The sequence below is a fragment of the Mandrillus leucophaeus genome, unplaced genomic scaffold (assembly GCF_000951045.1).
Source record: "Mandrillus leucophaeus isolate KB7577 unplaced genomic scaffold, Mleu.le_1.0 Scaffold570, whole genome shotgun sequence".
NCBI classification, from domain to species: domain Eukaryota; kingdom Metazoa; phylum Chordata; class Mammalia; order Primates; family Cercopithecidae; genus Mandrillus; species Mandrillus leucophaeus.
In genome coordinates this window covers 253706-272923 of record NW_012106142.1, presented here as the reverse complement: position 1 = coordinate 272923, position 19218 = coordinate 253706, and the positions used below count along the sequence as shown (strand labels likewise).

At 39.9% G+C, this 19218-nt stretch overlaps 1 protein-coding gene across 5 annotated transcripts in view; it reads left to right on the top strand.

The window, feature by feature from the left end:
• The first annotated feature begins 4131 nt into the window (after positions 1–4131).
• Positions 4132–19218, top strand: part of AASDH (aminoadipate-semialdehyde dehydrogenase) — a 43003-nt gene continuing 27916 nt past the window's right edge. For 2 of the 5 annotated variants that reach the window (XM_011998434.1, XM_011998431.1), the window contains exons 1-4: positions 4132–4277; positions 7008–7279; positions 8786–8906; positions 12950–13266. In XM_011998434.1, coding sequence (XP_011853824.1) covers positions 7050–7279; positions 8786–8906; positions 12950–13266 — 668 coding nt within the window. In that variant the 5' untranslated portion in view covers positions 4132–4277; positions 7008–7049. The remainder of the gene's footprint in view (positions 4278–7007; positions 7280–8785; positions 8907–12949; positions 13267–19218) is intronic. The other 3 variants (XM_011998432.1, XM_011998433.1, XM_011998435.1) reach the window with 3 other exon arrangements.

Below are 19218 nucleotides of genomic sequence, written 5' to 3'. Positions count from 1 at the left end.
ACACACATACTTCTGCAAGGACATCTGCCTAGCAACTGCCTATCTAACTTATGGACCGACACCACCCTTACCACGCTTGTTATTGTTAAAGCAAAGAGTGAGGGTTTTTGTTTTGTTTTGTTTTGTTTTTTTGAGATGGAGTCTCACTACGTCACCAGGCTGGAGTGCAGTGGCACAGTCTCGGCTCACCGCAACCTCCGCCTCCTGGGTTCAAGTGATTCTCCTGCCTCAGCCTCCCGAGTAGCTGGGACTACAGGCATGTGCCACCATGCCCAGTTAATTTTTATATTTTTCATAGAGACGGTTTCACCGTTTTGGCCAGGATGGTCTTGATCTCTTGACCTCATGATCCGCCCACCTCGGCCTCCCAAAGTGCTGGGATTACAGGCGTGAGCCACCACTCCTGGCCTTCCATTCTACTTTCATAGTTAGCTGTTCTTTCCTCGTGCTCTGTGAAGAGGTGCCTTCCACCATGATTTTAAGTTTCCTGAGGGCTCCCCAGCCATGTGGAACTGAGTCAATTAAACCTTTTTTCTTTATAAATTAGCCAGTCTCAGATATTTACTGGAAGCAATGTGAGAACAGACTAATACCTGTCAAAACACCAAACCTGAAAAACCCACTAATTGGGTCTCTGCCTTCTCCTGAGCAGCTGAACACTGTTAGAGTAAATCACACAATGCCTCATTATCCCAACTGTGATATGTGCTACAAGAGCACATAACAGGAGGACCTAACCTTGTTTTCAAGTAGGGTCAACGATTTTCCAAATTATTTTTGAACTTTTTTTAAAGGAAACAATGACATTGACAACTGAGAGATGAGCCCTAAAATGAGTAGTGCCAGTCAAGGTACAAAGTATCAGCAGGGTACAGGGTAGGCATTTGATATTTCCCTGCAACTGGAACAATGTAAGTGGATGGAGTAGAGTTAAAAAAAAAAAAAAAGTTTGGGAAACAAGCACATAAGACATGAATCCCTGCTATAAGGGTGCTATTTAGTATAGGAGGTCAGATTTGGAAATAATGCAGCAACAATAACAACTGATGCTGTAAGAAATATATGTCGCTGTCTGGGAAGGGTCTGGAATTGAAACCTATTTCAAAGTTAATAAGATAGCCTGTTATCTGTTTTATGGCAGTAAACTTAGATTCCTGGGTCAGTGACAAAGAACTTTGTAATTTATGGCAAAAGCAGAAGTCAGAACTTATGTTTATGCCAGTTTTCCATGTCCCCCAAGTCCCACCGGGATGGTGAAGATGGGCCTCCATGGATGTCTGCACATGCAGTCAGTGGGTTACATTATAGGAGAGGAACACTGAGTTTGGGGGATTCACTACTTTTGTAGTTAAGTGGAAGCAAGCCTACTCTTTGGGAAGAATACTTGAGCTATGAAACGGATCATCCCAAACCACCCTGAAAAATGACCTAGGTAAAGAGCAGTTAGGACCTTACGTTCTTGGCAAACCCAGAATTTGCAGGTCCCATGACAAATGACCCCTCCCAAGAGTATGGTGGGTTCATGGGATGGAGTTTGGAGGAGTCTGGATAAATTATTCTTCAGGGCTTGAAGAAAGGCATCGCTGAAGAAGTGATGTTTAAGCTATATTTTCATCAAGCAGGCATGGAGAAAGAAGGGTATTTCAGCCTGAGCCCAGCCAAAACACAGGTGTGGAAACATGATAAGGACTTTTGTATGCTCAGAACTCTTACTAGCCTCTCATTATGACTAGAGTTTACAGTATCAGGTATGGGGAATGTGGAAGATGGGTGGGGGAGCTGTGGCCTGCTGTGAGAGATCGAGTTAGAAAGAAAATAAACTCTTGTTTACCTTGCTGAACAGTCCGAATGTTATGCAGGCAACAAGGGATCATTGAAGCTTCTTATTCTCATAGCAGAAGAATGCTATGACTGACCTGGTATATGTTTTAGAATGATAACCCTGGATTATCAGGTAAAAATGCTGTCTTAAACATAGTGTTGTACATTTGCTCCCTAAGAGTCCCTTAAAATGACAGTAACAGGATTTTTAAAGTCATAAACTCTTGACGGTTAAGGAAAAGGAATAATGGAAATAAAATTCTGGAATCAACAGCAAAGGGCTCAGTTGACTCGAAAAAGCTGAATTGTAAACCCCCAGTGAGCAAAATCAACAAGCAATTCTATTTGTATCACAGAAACCCCTAAAAAGCTCAGAAACTGTCTTCAGGAAGTAGAAGTGAAGAGGGTAACTAAAAGGACTGGAAGTTCATTTAGGAGAGTTACATCCTTTATGCCACCCGCCCCCCTAGCCTTACTCTGAAGGCTTTTTTTGTTTGTTTTTTTGGTTTTTGTTTTTGTTTTTTTTTTTTTTTGGTTTTAAGGAGCAGAAAGTTTAATAGCCAAGAAAGAAGGGAGAAGAAAGGAAGAAGCTCCCTTCTACAGAGAAAGAGGGAGGGGGGGCTCCAAAGCCGAGAGTGGAGACCCTGCGGGATGCGGACCTGAAGGCTTTTTTTTATTGTTCAGTAGTAAAACGGGGTCTCTGTAATGGAAGACACCAGGCACCTAAAATAAGAGAATTAAATGAAAATTGTACTAAATTCTGAGACATACCCCAGCCTCCATACCCCTCCTCTCCCACTTGATTTTCAACAAACGTCCTATGGGCTCAAGATCTTCCAATCAACGTTTAAATATCCCCCCACTTACATATGAGCAGATAAGGACCACTAGACATCCTAGGAAAGCCTCTTATTATGAAAGAGCACAAAACCAACAGGAGAAAGAAAAAGGAAACTTGAGGGAAACATACTGCAAGGGAAGAAAAACTTAAAAAGATTATTAATATCAGAGAGTTGGAAGATGATACTGGAATAATAAAACAGATCATTTTGGCAGCAATTTAGAGTCAATCAAAGGCAAACAAAACTGAAAACGTTTTAGGAAAAAGCTGACCAAGAACACCTGAACTAAAGTAGCAGTAATGGCGATGAACATCTAAAAAACGCAGGCTCTAGGCCCCTCCTAGAAAACTAGGGGATGAACCTCTGGGGATGGAGTCCAGGAATTTGGAAATCTTCTAAAATATCACTCCTTGCAATTCTGATGTAGCCAGCCGGGTGCTGGTCTTAAGACTGAGAACTAGAGGACACAGGGTCTAATCGGATGTAAGAGGGTAAGTGGGAAGGTTAACTGGCTGGCTGGGTGGATGATGGTGTCATCCCAACATAGAAATATAGACAAGATACACTTTTGCCCACTTCCAACCTAAATACATAAATAAGGCTGTGTCAGTTGAGTAGCCCATGGAACATCTTGGAAAAGTATAGCTAGCGTGTGGAGATATTTTTTGCTTAGATTCGTACCACAGTTTCCTTGTCACCAACAACTACGGCTGCGAGAGCGTCCTTTTTTTTTCACGTACTGTTTTGATGCAGAGCTGAATTCGCAATCCCTCCCACGGCTAAAACCCCCCAAACAAAAAAATCCCGATTACTCTGCCACCAGACAGTAGCTTTAAAACACCACTGTTACTACCCTTGACGCTTACTGTGATAATTGACATATCTCCAACTGTAACAATTCCCTTGGAAACAGAAACTTGTATTCAGGCATATAGTTTACAAAACTCCACCACGGACCTGCTTTAATTTCTTTACAGCTCCTAATAAATGCTCCTGTCAAATTCCTTATCGTTTCAATCTGCTTCCCAATTAAAAGGTCAGCATCATGATGACAGGAACGTCGTTTGCAGGCGTCACTGCTGCAGCCATCTCTCCAGCACGTTTGCAGAAAATGTCATTGGTTGAAGGCCAATAACTCTCCTATTTCACAATGATTTCATTTCTCTTCACATCAACCCTAGGTGATGTTTTTATTCTCACCTTATGAACGAGAATACTGCAGCTCAAAATTCAAGTCTTGCCCAGAGTTTCTTGGCAAGTACGAAAGGGTTATGGCTACAAACTGGTCAGCTCCAAAGTCCTTGCAAACCCTGTCCGAGACCATGCGCGACCCCAAGGAGCGCCTGAGCAGATAACCAAAAGTGAAAAAGCCTACAGAACTCTTCTCTCAAGTTGGCGCTTCGGCTTCAGGAGAGGCCGGGTCAGCCCGACACAGCCTCCCTGGGGTCGCTCGCACTGACGTCACATGGCGACGCGGAAGATTTGCGTGTGGGGCCTCGCTCTGGGATAGCTTTACGGCTTCTGGGAGCTGCAGCTTCGCGGTGAGAAGTATCCGCGAGGAGCCGTCCGGGAAAGGTCCGAATGCGAACAAACCTAATCCGCGAGACTTGCTAAGTGAGTCGCCGCAGGGCGCGGTGTCCGGCGGGGGTCGGTGTGAGGGAGGCGAAGTGCCGCGAGGCCTAAGCCTGCTTCCACACACATTTGCTCAGCTTCAGGACCACTGCCTGGCCTCGGATTTGATACATTGGGGTCTGGCGTGCTGGTGTGGTGCAGACTAACCCTGACCTGTGTGTACACTCCTGCGTCACTAGCCTCCGTCCCTCCGTCCCTCCGTCCCTCCGTCCCTCCATTCAAATGGAAATAATGTGCTCTGCGCTCCGCTACCCCCTAGAGTGGTTTTGAAGAGCAGTGAAGAAATGTTTAGGAAGCTATAAAGTGCATTGCTACTCGCTGCATACCGTAAATTAAGAAGCAGGTGGATTGGGAAAATAAAGTTTCTAGATTACTTATCCATTTTTAAAACAACCAGTGACCTAGAGAGAGGCCCCATACCAGTAGAATTTGTTGACACTCTTAAGATCTCTATTGACTAAATAGCAGCTTCTACGGTTGTAAAGTAGCAAATATCTTAAATTTATTCCTTTTACATATAAAATCTGCTTACCAGAGTTTGCTTTTTTTTTTTTTTTCCTTTTTAAAGTCTCAAACATTTGGGTATTATTAAGTATTCTCTACTGCAGAGAATGTTGTTTGTGATTCATGAATGAAAATGAAAACCTGAAACAACAAGAATGGATTTTACCTTAAATCTCTGTAGCAACTTTTGGGAAAATGGAAGGAAACATCTTAATTATCGTATAGATGTGTAGGTATCCTTCCGCACTACCTGTATGTTGCGAAATAAACTCATTCCTCATCATTTGAGCGCGTGCTGTAGAAAGCCTTCCTTATATTTACATAATGATCATTGTATGTCTGAGGAAAGCTTAAAATTGTATATTGTGCATAAAAAGGAGCTAATATGTATAGAAATGCTTACTAAAATTAATGTAAGTACCAAAGTTGCCTTACATGTTTAAACTTTATATTTAGAAATCACAGCATTTTCAAACTTACAGGTCTTGGCAGTTATTGGTTCATTTTACTCTCTTTAAGATTTTTTTTTCTAATTCATGTTAATTAGTTGATATAAATGAAAATTGAGTCAGTCAGGAAATCAGTTCAAATAAATGTGAACAAATTTAAAAAAAAAAGAAAAAAAGACTTGGCCGGGCGCGGTGGCTCCGCCTGTCATCCTAACGTTTTGGTAGGCCAAAGTAGGTGGATCACTTGAGGTCAGAAGTTGAAAACCAACCTGGCCAACATGGAGAAACCCCGTCTCTACTTAAAAAAAAAATAAAAACAAAAATTAGCCGGACGTGGTAGCGCGCACTTGTAATCCCAGCTACTCGGGAACTTGAGGTGGGAGAATCCCTTGAACCTGGGAGGCAGAGATTGCAGTGAGCCGAGATCGCGCTACTGCACTCCAGCCTGGGGAACAGAGCGAGACTCTGTCTCAAAAAACAAACAAAAACTTTACTGAAATAGGCTACTTGGTAAATCTTACTTGCTTTAAAATATGGAAAATAGAGTTCACAGAGGGAAAAAAATAACCTTTGCCTTCAAGGAAACACTGTGAGTTTTTCTTTTACCATTGATCCCGAGTGTTTCTTTCTTGAAATACTGTTTCAAATCTTATTTTAGTATAATCTGCATTAAGAAACCCAGAGAACATTGCATTGATATACTGCTTTATTGAGTTGTAATATTATATTTTCAGTCTAAATGAACTTATTGGCAATTTAAAAATAAAATATACAGTATGAAGAGTTTACTTCTTGACAATTATACAAGTATGACTTTTGTAAAATACTAATATTATAGTAGTAATAAGCACTGTTTTTATATATAGTTGTCTAGAACTGAATGAATAGGAATAGAATTTTTTACTTTTCTTCTGTCAAAGATTGATTTTGCTTTCATCTGAGTTCCTACTGGAATTTAAAAACAAAGTTTATTTACATTAATCATTTTGTTTTATTTTTATTTCATTTACTTATTTATTTATTTTGAGATGCAGTCTTGCCCTGTCACCCAGGCTGGAGTGCAGTGGCGCCATCTTGGCTCATTGCAACCTCTGCCTCCTGGGTTCAAGTGATTCGCCTGCCTCACCCTCCAGAGTAGCTGGGATTACAGGTGCACGCCACCTTGCGTGGCTAATTTTTGTATTTTTAGTACAGACAGGGTTTCACCATGTTGGCCAGGCTGATCTTGAATTCCTGATCTCAAGTGATCCGCCCCCTTTGGCCTCCCAAAGTGCTGAGATTACAGGCGTGAGCCACCGCACCTGGCCACATGAGTAATTTGAAAGTCACCATGCAATATTTTGACTAATTTATCTTAACAAATCTGTAACAGTTACTGAAGGAAAGTGAAAAAAATTAAGTGTGGGGTCCTTTAAATTTGATTTTATTGATTAATTTTTTATATATTTCATATTTACATTGTGGTCCGTTGAGAGAGAAGTCTCCATTTTTACCTGCTTCATTTTCATCTGTGTATACCACTCCCCTCCCAAATTTTTTTGATGCTCTGACCCAGCATAGGTTGATGTATCAAGTTAATTTTCAACCTCATTGTCCTCAGTAAAGTCACCATAGACATTTCATAAGTTCAGAGATTCTTCATTTATATATCTTTGATATAATTATTTTCGTGAGACATGATTATAGAGAAGTTTCTCCCTGTCCCTCCACTGAGCTCACTAAAACTCCATCTCCCCCTAACACTTCTGTGTATACACAGGGTTCTCTGCTACAAATTGATGTTTAGATAAACTTCAGTGAAATGACTCTTCAGGAATTGGTGCGTAAGGCTGCCTCCTGTTATATGGACAAAGTAGCTGTATGTTTTGATGAATGCAACAACCAGCTTCCAGTTTACTACACCTACAAGACTGTGGTTAATGCTGCTTCTGAATTATCAAATTTTCTGCTGTTACACTGTGACTTTCAAGGAATTCGGGAAATTGGTCTCTACTGCCAACCTGGAATAGACTTACCCTCTTGGATTTTAGGGTAATATTTTTTAGAACTGTAAATTTGATGTTACTCCAAGCTAATGTAATTTTTTAATAGAGTATATTGCAAGTTACTGTTCTATTTACTATTGGATTTTTCTGTATTGTTTGGTCAATTGTAGAGAGGCTAAAGAAGTTTGCATTTCTCCTAGTATTATTTTTAATTATTTAAATTAATTATTCTGAGCTTATTTAGGAGAGACTAGAAGCTTTTACTAATAGAACATTTAAGTATCTCCAAAATATAAGGGCTTCATTAATCTGTTAAAGGAAAGCAATTATGATAATTTATAACACTTTGTTGTTAGATAAAAGAAAACAGGATTTCACAGATAACATGACTATGTTTTTTGTCCACAACTGAAAATTTAAGCACTAAGGTATTCAATAAATCAGTAAATTAGAGTTTTGGATAATAGTTGATATAGATTGAAATATGAACCTATTGGAAGACAGATATTTGCAAAATGTTTAATCATTTTGCAATGATTCCAACAGATATTTGCAAAATATTTAATTATTTAAATTGTTCTAGAATGTTATCCTCATATAGTGATTTATATTCTAGAACTCTGCAATAAATATAAACTGCCAAAGAGTTTATTCATTCTATATGTGTCTTGGTAAATTAATTATATAAGTATAAAGCAAAAGATATTCAAAAATTTACTTTTGGCCAGGCACAGTGGCTCACACCTGTAAATCCCAGCACTTTGGGAGGCTGAGTCTAGAGTATTATTTAAGGCCAGGAGTTCGAGACCACCCTGGTGACTTAACAAGACCCCATCTCTATAAAACAATAAACAAAAACAACAACAACAAACATTTACTTTCACTCAATTAGTGACAAAATTTATTGAGAACTTACTATGTGCAAAGATCTGGTGTCCTTAAAGTATACCTGAAACTACTTAAAATGCTTAACTTTTAAAAATCTTGTATTTCTCTATATTAAGTGATGAGAATTTAACATAGTAAATACTTAGGGTTTTCATGAAGAAAAGATAAAATGACAGTGTTTATTTATTTATTTATTTTTGAGATGAAGTTTTACTCTTATTGCCCAGGTTGGAGTACAATGGTGTGATCTTGGCTCACCGCAACCTCCGCCTCCCGGGTTCAAGCAATTCTCCTGCCTCAGCCTCCCAAGTAGCTGGGATTACAGGCGCCCACCATCACCCGGCTAATTTTGTATTTTTAGTAGAGACAGGGTTTCTCCATGTTGGTCAGGCTGGTCTCGAACTCCTGACTCAGGTGATTCACCTGCCTCAGCCTCCCAAAGTGCTGGGATTACAGGTGTGAGCCACTGTGCCCGGCTAAAATGACGGTGTTTATTACCAACTAAGTGTCAATGAAAACATTGGAAATTTCTGATCAGCAATAAAGCGCTCCAGAAACCATTTTTATGCTGCTACAAAAAATAAAGGGCATAGAGAAATAGAAATGCTTAAACAAGTACTAAATCAACAGACATTCTGTGCTGACTGTGTACTTTTTTCTCTAGAATTCTCCAAGTCCCAGCTGCTTATGTACCTATCGATACAGATTCACCACCATCATTATCAACTCATTTTATGAAAAAATGTAATCTAAAGTATATCCTTGTTGAAAAAAAACAAATTAATGTAAGTCTAGGTGTTTCAATTGTTTTCTGCCTGTATTACATTTATCTTTCAATTGAAGCATTCCTTCCTTCTCCCATCTGGATTCCTAAGTCTGCTAAATGTGGCAAGGTTTCTCAGTCTTTGCACTATGACATTTTTAGGGTTGAGTAATTGTTGTGAGGAGTGTTCCATACATTATAGGATATTTAGCAATATCTTTGACCGCACTCACTAGACTTCAGTAGCACTTCCCAGTCGTAACAACCAAAAATCTCCAGACATTGCCATTTGTCCCCTGGAGGGGCTCTCCACCCCTCATACTGCATTGTGAACCACTGTTCTGTGGTATGAACAGATCTGTTAGCCTTATAATAATATATTATGCATTGTTTTGAATTTCTCTTTCCAAAGTATTTCCTATACTGCAAAATTTTATAATACTTGAAACTTTCATATTTATGGCAATTACATTGGTCAGCAACACTGAAGAATTATAACAGAGCTTGCATTTTGAAAAAGAGACTGGTACTTAGAAGAGATCTTTCCAGAAAACTAAATTTATTGTTTATTGTTTTTTATTTTTAAATGATTGCCAACCAAAGATATAACCAAGAAACACTGCTTTGCGTCTTCAGCAAGACGCAGCCCATGCTTCATTATTTATTTATTATTTATAAAATACTGTTTTACTAAAGGGGAAGAACATTATAAAAATATATTCAATTTAGCCTGTTTTTGCCATTTTCTATATGAGCCAGTTTGTAATGGGGTAACTTAAATGCGTTATTCCCTCCTGCCCCCCCACACTCTGTGTGTGTGTGTGTGTGCGCGTGCGCGCGCGCGTCTGTCTGTGTGTATATAAGAAATATCAAGAACTTGAGATATATGGGTTACTTTCTAGAGACTCAAAAGGGGTTTTTTTTTTTTTTTTTTTTTGAGCCAGAGTCTCACTCTGTTACCCAGGCTGAAGTGCAGTCGGCAGTGGTGCGATCTCAGCTCACTGCAACCTCTGCCTCCCAGGTTCAAGCGGTTCTAGTGCCTCAGCCTCCCAAGTAGCTGGAATTACAGCTGCATGCCACCACACCCGGCTAATTTTTGTATATATTTTTTTAAGTAGAGACAAGGTTTCGCCATGTTGGCCAGGCTGGTCTTGAACTCCTGACCTCAAGTGATCTGCCCGCCCCGACCTCCCAAAGTGCTGAGATTACAGGCATGAGCCACCACACCTGATCTGGTTAATAAATGTTTTAAAAATAAATATTTGTTAGTGTGTAGCCGAAGTTTCCTCTACTCCTCAAATTGGTTATTCCATTGTTCGTAAGTAAGCAAAACTGAAATGGGGATGTGATGTTTATTTTTCTTAGCAACCTTAGTGAAAATTTTATAAAGGGTAACTTAGTATCAGTATTAATTGTCAATATCAAGGTATTCTTTATGACCAGTAGGAGTTGGGCATAGCAAAACCCAAGAACGAATGAGTTGAGCATAGCAAAACCTTGCTTCCTATCCCATGATTTTGATGATGGTGTAAGTGTTCTTCCTTCATTTAACACAGGAACAATCAGTATTTTTAAGCATCTACTGTACGTATCCATTAAAGCAATAGTTCTCAACTGGGGACAGTTGGCAATGTCTAGACATATTTTTTATTGTAATGATGGAAGTGGGGTGCTACTGGCATCTGGTGGATGGAGGCCAGGGATACTGCTAAAAATCCTACAATGTATAAGACAGCACTCCACAAAGAATTATCTGGTCCAAAATATCAGTAGTGTTGAAACTGAGAAACCTTGCACTAGGGACAGAATGATTGGGAGGGCATTGGTATATAAGCCTTCCAGTTTTTTATAATGTAGTTGGAGAGAAAAGTTCTTACTCCTGAACCCATAACATCTACATAGTGTGATAATTGTCCTAAGTGAAGTAAACATAACCTAGTAGATATAGTAGAATTTTAATGAGGAGGGATGATTTTGAGGTCGATCTGAAGAGTATGTAGGCCTTTAATTTTGTAAATATTACAGGCCACACCACATCCCCTACCCAATGCATACACATACACCAAACACACTAAGAAAACACTGTAGGCTTCTGGGTTGTGACCTTTTTCTCATTATTTATGTTGATTTATTTAATGTGAAAACCTAGGTTATATTTCATTATGCTGTTGTTGTCAACCTAAAAAGATATATTCAAAGAAACCTTACTTTCAACTTGTACAAATTTAGCTTAGCATCTCTTCATCCAAACTCACTTCTGCATTAAATCATCTCCATCCACCAAATCACCTGGGCCAGAAACCCAACAATTTTCTTAGACTCAGTCCACATCCAGAAAGTCACCATGTCTTATTTATTCTTTGCTCATAGACCCTTTCTAACCACTCCTCTTGCAACAGAATAGTAGTTCAGGACCATATAGTATATCTGAATTACTGCAAAAGACTCATTAAATGATTCTCACTTAGCAGAATCTCATTTATTATTCTGTCCTTGATAGAGTCTAATCTATGCTATTGCCACCTTCAATTGGATCCTGTCACTTACAGGTTAAGATCTAAACTCCTTTGTGCTGACTGTACAAAATTATTAAGGATTTGCATCTCATCTCCTATCAGCTACGCACCTCACCTTTTCCCTTTCCCCCTCCCCATTCTTTACCTTAATTGGAATGCTTAATGTTCACATATCAGCTTTCCCAGGTCAGATCCTCAATGTTGGTTGTTTGCCTGAAGTGCCCATTTTTATTATTTGGAGAATAGCTCCTTATAACAAATATTACCCATGAAGCAATCTCTGACCTTCTAGGCAGAGTTAAGTTCAGCATTCTCTGTTCCCATTAACATTTCAAGCCTGCTTTATTATCATATCACACTGCATTATGATTGCTTTTATATGTCTGGTGTTTTGGAAAATAGGTTTGAAAGTAAGGACAGCACTTTGCTCTTGGAGATTTATTTATCTTTTTACCCCTGGGTATATAGCAAGTACTCCCCCCAACTCCCCAAAAAAGTCATGTTGAATGAGTAAATGAATACAGTTGGCCCTCTGTATCCAGAGGTTTCCCATCTGAGGAGTCAACCAACTGCAGACTGAAAATATTTGGGGCCTACGCCTATAATCCCAGCACTTTAGGGGACTAACGCAGGAGCTCATTTGAGTCCAGGAGTTTGAGACCAGGTTGGGTAACATAGTGAGACCTTTTCTCTGGTAAAAATAAAAAAACTGTCTGGATGTGGTGGTGCACACCTGTAGTTCCAGCTACTCAAGAGGCTGAAGTGGGAAACTCACTTGAGCCCAGCTGTTCGAGGTTGCAGTCAGTTAAGATTTCACTGCTGCGGCTGGGCGGGGTGGCTCACGCCTGTAATCCCAGCACTTTGGGAGGCTGAGGCGGGCGGATCACGAGGTCAGGTGATCGAGACCATCCTGGTTAACACGGTGAAACCCTGTTTCTACTAAAAAGAATACAAAAAAATGAGCTGGGCACGGTGGCAGGTGCCTGTAGTCCCAGCTACTCGAGAGGCTGAGGACGGAGAATGATGTGAACCTGGGAGGCAGAATTTGCAGTGAGCCGAGATTGCGCCACTGCACTCCAGCCTGGGCGAAAGAGCGAGACTCTTGTCTCAAAAAAAATAAATAAATAAAGTAAAACAATAAAGATTACACCGCTGCACTCCAGCCTGGGCAACAGAGAGAGACCCTGTCTCAAGAAAAAAGAAGAAAATATTCAGAAAAAAAAAAAAACCCAGTGCAACAGTAAAAACTAATACAAATTTTAAAATATAGCAACTATTTACATAGCATTAATTAGCATAGTTTTATATTAGTTATAAGTAATCTAGAGATGATTTAAAGTACATGGGAGGATGTGCATGGGTTATATGCAAGTACAGCACCATTTTATATAAGGGACTTGAGTATGTTCAGATTTTGGCATCTGAGATGATCCTAGAACCAATTCCCCCATGGATACTGAGGGATGACTGTATTTCATATTACTTCTATATAAAGAAGAATATCTTTTAACATACTAATATTGTAAACTTTGTCCCCCATTTCACACAGAAATTTAAATCTTTTCATGAAACGTTATTGAGTTACGATACATTTACAGTAGAACATAATGACCTAGTGCTCTTCAGACTTCACTGGAAAAATACTGAGGTGAACTTGATGCTAAGTGATGGAAAAGAGAAATATGAAAAAGAAAAAATAAAAATCAGCGTAAGTTCTGAGCATGTCAATGAAGAAAAAGCAGAACACGTGGATCTGAGGCTAAAGCATTGCTTAGCGTATGTACTACATACATCAGGGACTACAGGGATACCGAAGATTGTCAGAGTGCCTCATGAGTGTATAGTACCAAATATCCAGCATTTTCAGTAAGTTCTATTCTTTGACTCTTTCTTAGAACCTATATTTTAGGCCAGGTGTGGTGGCTCATACCTGTAATCCCAGCACTTTGGGAGACTAAGGCGGCAGATCACTTGAGGTCAGGAGTTCAAGACCAGCCTGGCCAACATGGTGAAAGCTGTCTCTACTAAAAAAATACAAAAATTAGCCGGGCGTGGTGGTGGGTGCCTGTAATACCAGCTACTGGAGAGGCTGAGGCAGGAGAATTGCTTGAACCCAGGAGGTGGAGGTTGCAGTGAGCTGAGAATATGCCACTACACTCCAGCCTGAGTGACAGAGTGAGACTGTCTCAAAAACAAAACAAAATAAAACAAAAAAACCTTGTATTTTAAAGGGAAAAAATAATTTTAAAACTTTTGGTTTTATAACTCTTGTTCCTAAATTAATAATCCTAAGAAGTAATTAAGTCTTTTTTGTTTCAGCTGTATCTGAACTTTAGTTCTCTGCAGACTAGGCCCTTCACCTGTTTCATCCAAGCCTAGGGCCAGACACGGAACAAACAAATGATGTGATTAGAAGCTTTGCATCTTAATTATTAATAAAAAGGGAGAAAGGGTTTTCCTAGCAGAGGTACTAGCAGAGTTATATGAGAATGAAGGAGTTTGTCCTGCTAGAATGTCAGAGCAGGGCTGAGGAAACAGTGAAAGATCAGGAGCCTAGTATGCCCAGTTGAAGGCTGAACTTAATCCAGTAGATGATGGGGAACCATTAAAAGATTCTCATTTTATTAAGTTCCCTCTTGTAGTAGTATTGTGGTGTTTGACTTGCTGATGTGGTCAAGAGATTAGAAATCACCAAAGTTGACATTCTTAATTTGCCAAGAGAGAGAGAAGGAAGTGAACCTTAGGGGTGTAGTCCTAGAATATCAAAGGAGGATACAGAAATAGAAACCTCATGAGACACGTATGTAATTTTATGTGATTTTAAGTTTTATGTCATGTTAAATGTTTAAGTAATATTCAAAAGTAAAATTGAATGAAAAGGGAAGAAAAAAGAATCAAGTGAAGTTAATTTTAACAGTATATTTTATTTAATTCAGTATACTCCAAAACATTACTTCAATATGTAATCAATATAAACATTACTAGTAAGGTATTTTGCATTTTTATGCTAATCATCTTCAAAATCTGGCATACATTTTATACTTATACATCTCAATTTGGACTAGCCACATTCTTAGTGCTCAGTGGACCTGTGGTATTGGATGGCACATGCAGGCCTGGAAAGAAGAAATGGTTAAATGCTGGTAGAGAAAGATGTCTGTTGTAATTGACAATATAGTCTTTAGTGACTTCTTAAGTCCCCAAGGTTGCAGATAGATTACATTAGGCTGGAGATAAGAGGATAGGAGATAACGAAATAGAGGTCATAAAAGTCAAATGTTATTTTCTAGAAACTGGTTTTAATGAAAAAGAGGGAATTCTGGGATGGACATAGGTGTTTTGTCTTTAAGATTGGAGAGGTTGGCTGGGTGCAGTGGCTTACGCCTGTAATCCCACACTTTGGGAGGCTACGGCAGGAGGATCGTTTGAGCCCAGGAGTTCGAAACCAGCCTAGGTAACATAGTGGTACTCCCTCTTTAAGAAACACACAAAAAATTAGCTGGGCATGGTGATCTGTGTCTATAATCCTAGCAACTCAAGAGGCTGAAGGGGAGGGATTGATTTAGCCCAGGAGGTCAAGTCTACAGTGATCCGTTGTCGCACCACTGCACTCCAGTCTGGGTGACAGAGCGAGACCCTATCTTAAAAAAAAAAAAAAAAAAAGATGAGCAGTTTATAGGCTGAGGGTAGGGAGTTGGTAGAAAGGGTTGGTTTGAATAATGGAGTAGTAACAGGAATATTAACAAAGGAGTAAGATACATTTAGATGGGAGGGAATGGCATTATTTAAAATACTGAGTGGAATACCTCTTTTTTTGATACCCTCAAAAAGATTAGGATAGTAAAGTACGTTTCTTGGTGTTAGAGGAAGCCAGTAGGTTTTAACTTTTGTATGAGGCAGAAGGCCAAGTCATACCTAAGAGTGTGGGAGGTGAGGTGGGGATGGGGATGTAGGGAACTTGAAGAAAATGAAGCAGATAAGGAATCTGGGGGAGGTGGAGAGACAGTCGACCACCAGGCACTGGCCCGGCAGTGGTAAGAATGGTCTGTGAAATGGTAGCAAACATTTACTTAATGAGGGTTGAAGGGTTGATTTATGACTAAATTATACAAATTTCTTGATACTTGTTTGGTGCTTCAACTTAATTCAATTGATTTGCCTGTTAGAAATCCTTTTTTGGTTTGCTTTTATGTTCTTAAGTGAGGTGGCAAATAATTCGATTCTAGAGAGATGAAATGTTAAAATATTCAATTTAAAAATTAAAACAGTAATGTTAAATTTTCTGTTTTAGACTTAGATCACTAAACTAGAGAGTACTAGATTTCAGACACATATTAGAACAATCTTATCTCCGTTGCTAGCTCCCCGAATATTACCAGAATAACCTATTAATAAGACAGTGCTAGCTGGGCGTGGTGGCACAAGTCTGTAGTCTTAGCTACTCCAGTGGCCAAAGCAGGAAGATTGCTGAGCCTAGGAGTTTGAGGCTGCAGTGAACTGTGATTGAACTTGGGCAACTGCAAGACCCTGCACTCCAGCTTGGGTGACAGAGCAAGACTCTGTCTTAAAAAAAAAAAGACAACGGTGAGTTTTCTTGTGGATGTTGGTAAGAGGCAGCACTACCTCCACAGAGTACGATAGCTGCAGAAAGGGAAGGACTAGGTTTCATTTATTGAAATTTTGAAGTCTAATTTAGATAGATCTTTCAAATCAGGGGATTAATTTTAAGGCTTGGATAAGGATAACTATTTTTTAAACATTTAAAAATTAGTTGTTTTTTTGACTTTGCATAAGTTACGTAACCTTCGTGAACTTCAGTTTTCTCCATTTTAAAATGGGGGTGGAGAACTTTTCCTCTACTATCTGTGACGCAGTATCTGACTGAGAATTAAACTGACAAAAGACAGATTAAGAAAAAGAGTTTATTCCTATGCATATAGCAGTTTACAAAAGAAATGGAATTGCATTTTATTAAGTTCATTTAAATGTATTTGTAAATTTATTTGTTCATAAAATTTCTTTGTTCATAGGAAGAACAAATAAATTGTTTTGGAAAGACAAATGGGTTTTCAGGAAAATAAACAGGAGATAAGAAAGTTTGTGATAATACTTGGGTATGCAGGTGCAGTGATCTTTCTGTCTTCTTCACAGCCATAACACTGTCTTCAGAGAGGGGATTTATGGTAGGTTTACCCTTGGTCTTCCTGGGAGTAAAAACTACTCTGAAGAAGAAGTTTATGGCAGCCTCATTTGCCAGAAGTTTCTGTTTTTAGTCAGATAAGGGAAGCTCCAAGAAGGTTTCTTCTGCGTTTGTTGAGTCTCAAATGTCCTCTTTTTTTTTTTTTTTTTTTTTTTTTTTGAGACAGAGACTCACTATCGCCCAGGCTGGAATGCAGCAGTGCAGTCTCGGCTCACTGCAACCTCTGCCTCCCAGGTTCAAGCTATTCTTCTGCCTCAGCCTCCCACTACAGGCGCACTGAAGGGGTGGCCTGCCCCTCCACACCTGTGGGCTTTTCTTGTCAGGTGGAACGAGAGACTTGAGAAAAGAAAGAGACACAGAGACAAAGTATAGAGAAAGGAAAGTGGGCCCAGGGGATCGGTGCTCAGCATACAGAGGACCCGCGCCGGCACCGGTCTCTGAGTTCCCTCAGTATTTATTGATAATTATCTTTACCATCTTTTAGAAAAAGGGGAAGTAGCAGGACAATAGGGTCATAGTAGGGAGAAGGTCAGCAGAAAGACATATGAATAAAGATCTCTGACATGAGTAAGTTTAAGGAAAAGTGCTGTGCCTTGATGTGCATATGCAAACATCTCCATAAACCTTTTCAGTGCATAAAGAGCAGCATTGCCGCTAGCACGTCCCACCTCCAGCCCTAAGGCGGTTTTCTCCTATCTCAGTAAATGGAACACACAATCGGGTTTTACACCGAGACGTTCCATTACCCAGGGACGGGCAGGAGACAGATGCCTTTCTCTATCTCAACTGCCAAGAGGCCTTCTTTCCTCTTTTACTAATCCTCCTCAGCACAGACCCTTCACCTGTGTCAGGCTGGGGAACGATCAGGTCTTTCCCTTCCCACGAGGCCATATTTCAGACTATCACGTGGGGAGAAACCTTGGACGATACCTAGCTTCCCTAGGCAGAGGTCCCTGCAGCTTTCCGCAGCGTTTGTGTCCTTGGGTACTTGAGATTAAGAGAATGGTGATGACTTTTAACAAACATACTGCCTTCAGGCACTTGTGTAACAAAGCACATCCTGCACAGCTCCAAATCCATTAAACCTTGAGTCATCACAGCACATGTCTCCTGCAAGGACAGGGTTGGGAGTAGGGTCACAGATTAACAGCATCTCAATGGCAGAAGAATTTTTCTTATTACAGAACCAAATGGAGTCTCTTATGTCTACTCCTTTCTACATAGACACAGTAACAGTCTGATCTCTCTTTCTTTTCCCCACACACGCCACCATACCTGGCTAATTTTTGTAGTTTTAGTAGAGACAGGGTTTCACTATCTTGGCCAGGCTGGTCTCGAACTCCTGACCTCAGGTATCTGCCCGCCTTGGCCTCCCAAAGTGCTGGGATTACAAGCATGAGCCACTGTGCCTAGCCTCAAATGTCTTTTCCTTAAAATAATCTTCATACCAACTTGGGTTCTGAGTTAGGTTCTCACATAATCACACCTGCCTCATATGGTGGTTGGGAAAATGAGGAACAATATATTAGATACCCAACCTAAGCTTCACAAGTAATATGTTTAAATGTTTGTTGCGTTCCACTTTTTTTCTTCCTTTAAAATCTGTCTCTTCTTTTTTTTCAACTTTTCTTATATTGAATGCATCTTAAGCTGCTTTCTTGAAATGAACTACATGGAGCATTCATCCTCTATGCATGCGTAACCTTGCCCATTTTTGTTCATAGAATTGAAAAACTAAAAATATTCTCAGAATTTAAGCTTTGTTGGAAGCCTGTTAGAAAGTTTGCTGTCCCCTGAATACCTAAGTAGGAAGCTAGACAATATATGTGAAGAATAATTCCTCTAAAACTTGAAGTTTGAGGGTAGCCTTTGTTGGGCTCAGAAAATGATACCCCAACGTATGGCACTTTGGCATGCTGAGTACTTTGAACTGAAGGACATTGGAAGGACTTCAGAAGTAAAGTCTCTTTCTGACCTGCCCTTCTTTCTCTTACTTCCCTTTCTCCCCAAGGCAGGCCGTAGTAACCGAACCCTCTCCCTCAAAGATAGTCTTAAAACCTAGAGGCCGGGCATGGTGGCTCACGCCTGTAATCCCAGCACTTTGGGAGGCTGAGGTAGGTGGATCGTTTGAGGTCAGGAGTTTGAGACCAGCCTGATCAACATGGTTGAAACCCAGTCTCTACTAAGCATTCAAAAAAATTAGCCAGGTGTGGTGGCACATGCCTGTAGTCCCAGCTACTCGGGAAGCTGAGGCAGGAGAATCGCTCGAACCCAGGAGGCAGAGATTGCAGTGAGCCGAGATCGCGCCACTGTACTCCAGCTTAGGTGACAGAGCGAGACTTTTCTCAAAAAAAAAAAAAAGAAAAAAAAATCTAGAAATATAGAAATATTAATCTAACCTTTACATGTAAGAGCTGGCTGTAAAGAAATTGCTCTTACTTACCTTGTCTGAAAGTAGAACATAAGACTCATTCCAGAAAGGGTCCTGCTCTATACATGGGAGGAAGAAATGCCACGCAGAGAAGCCAGGAATTTAAAAGGACAGGCCTTGCTGGATTTTCCCACTCAGTTTATTACTCATTCCCTTTTTGTCTAATCACATTTCTACACAGCTGTCC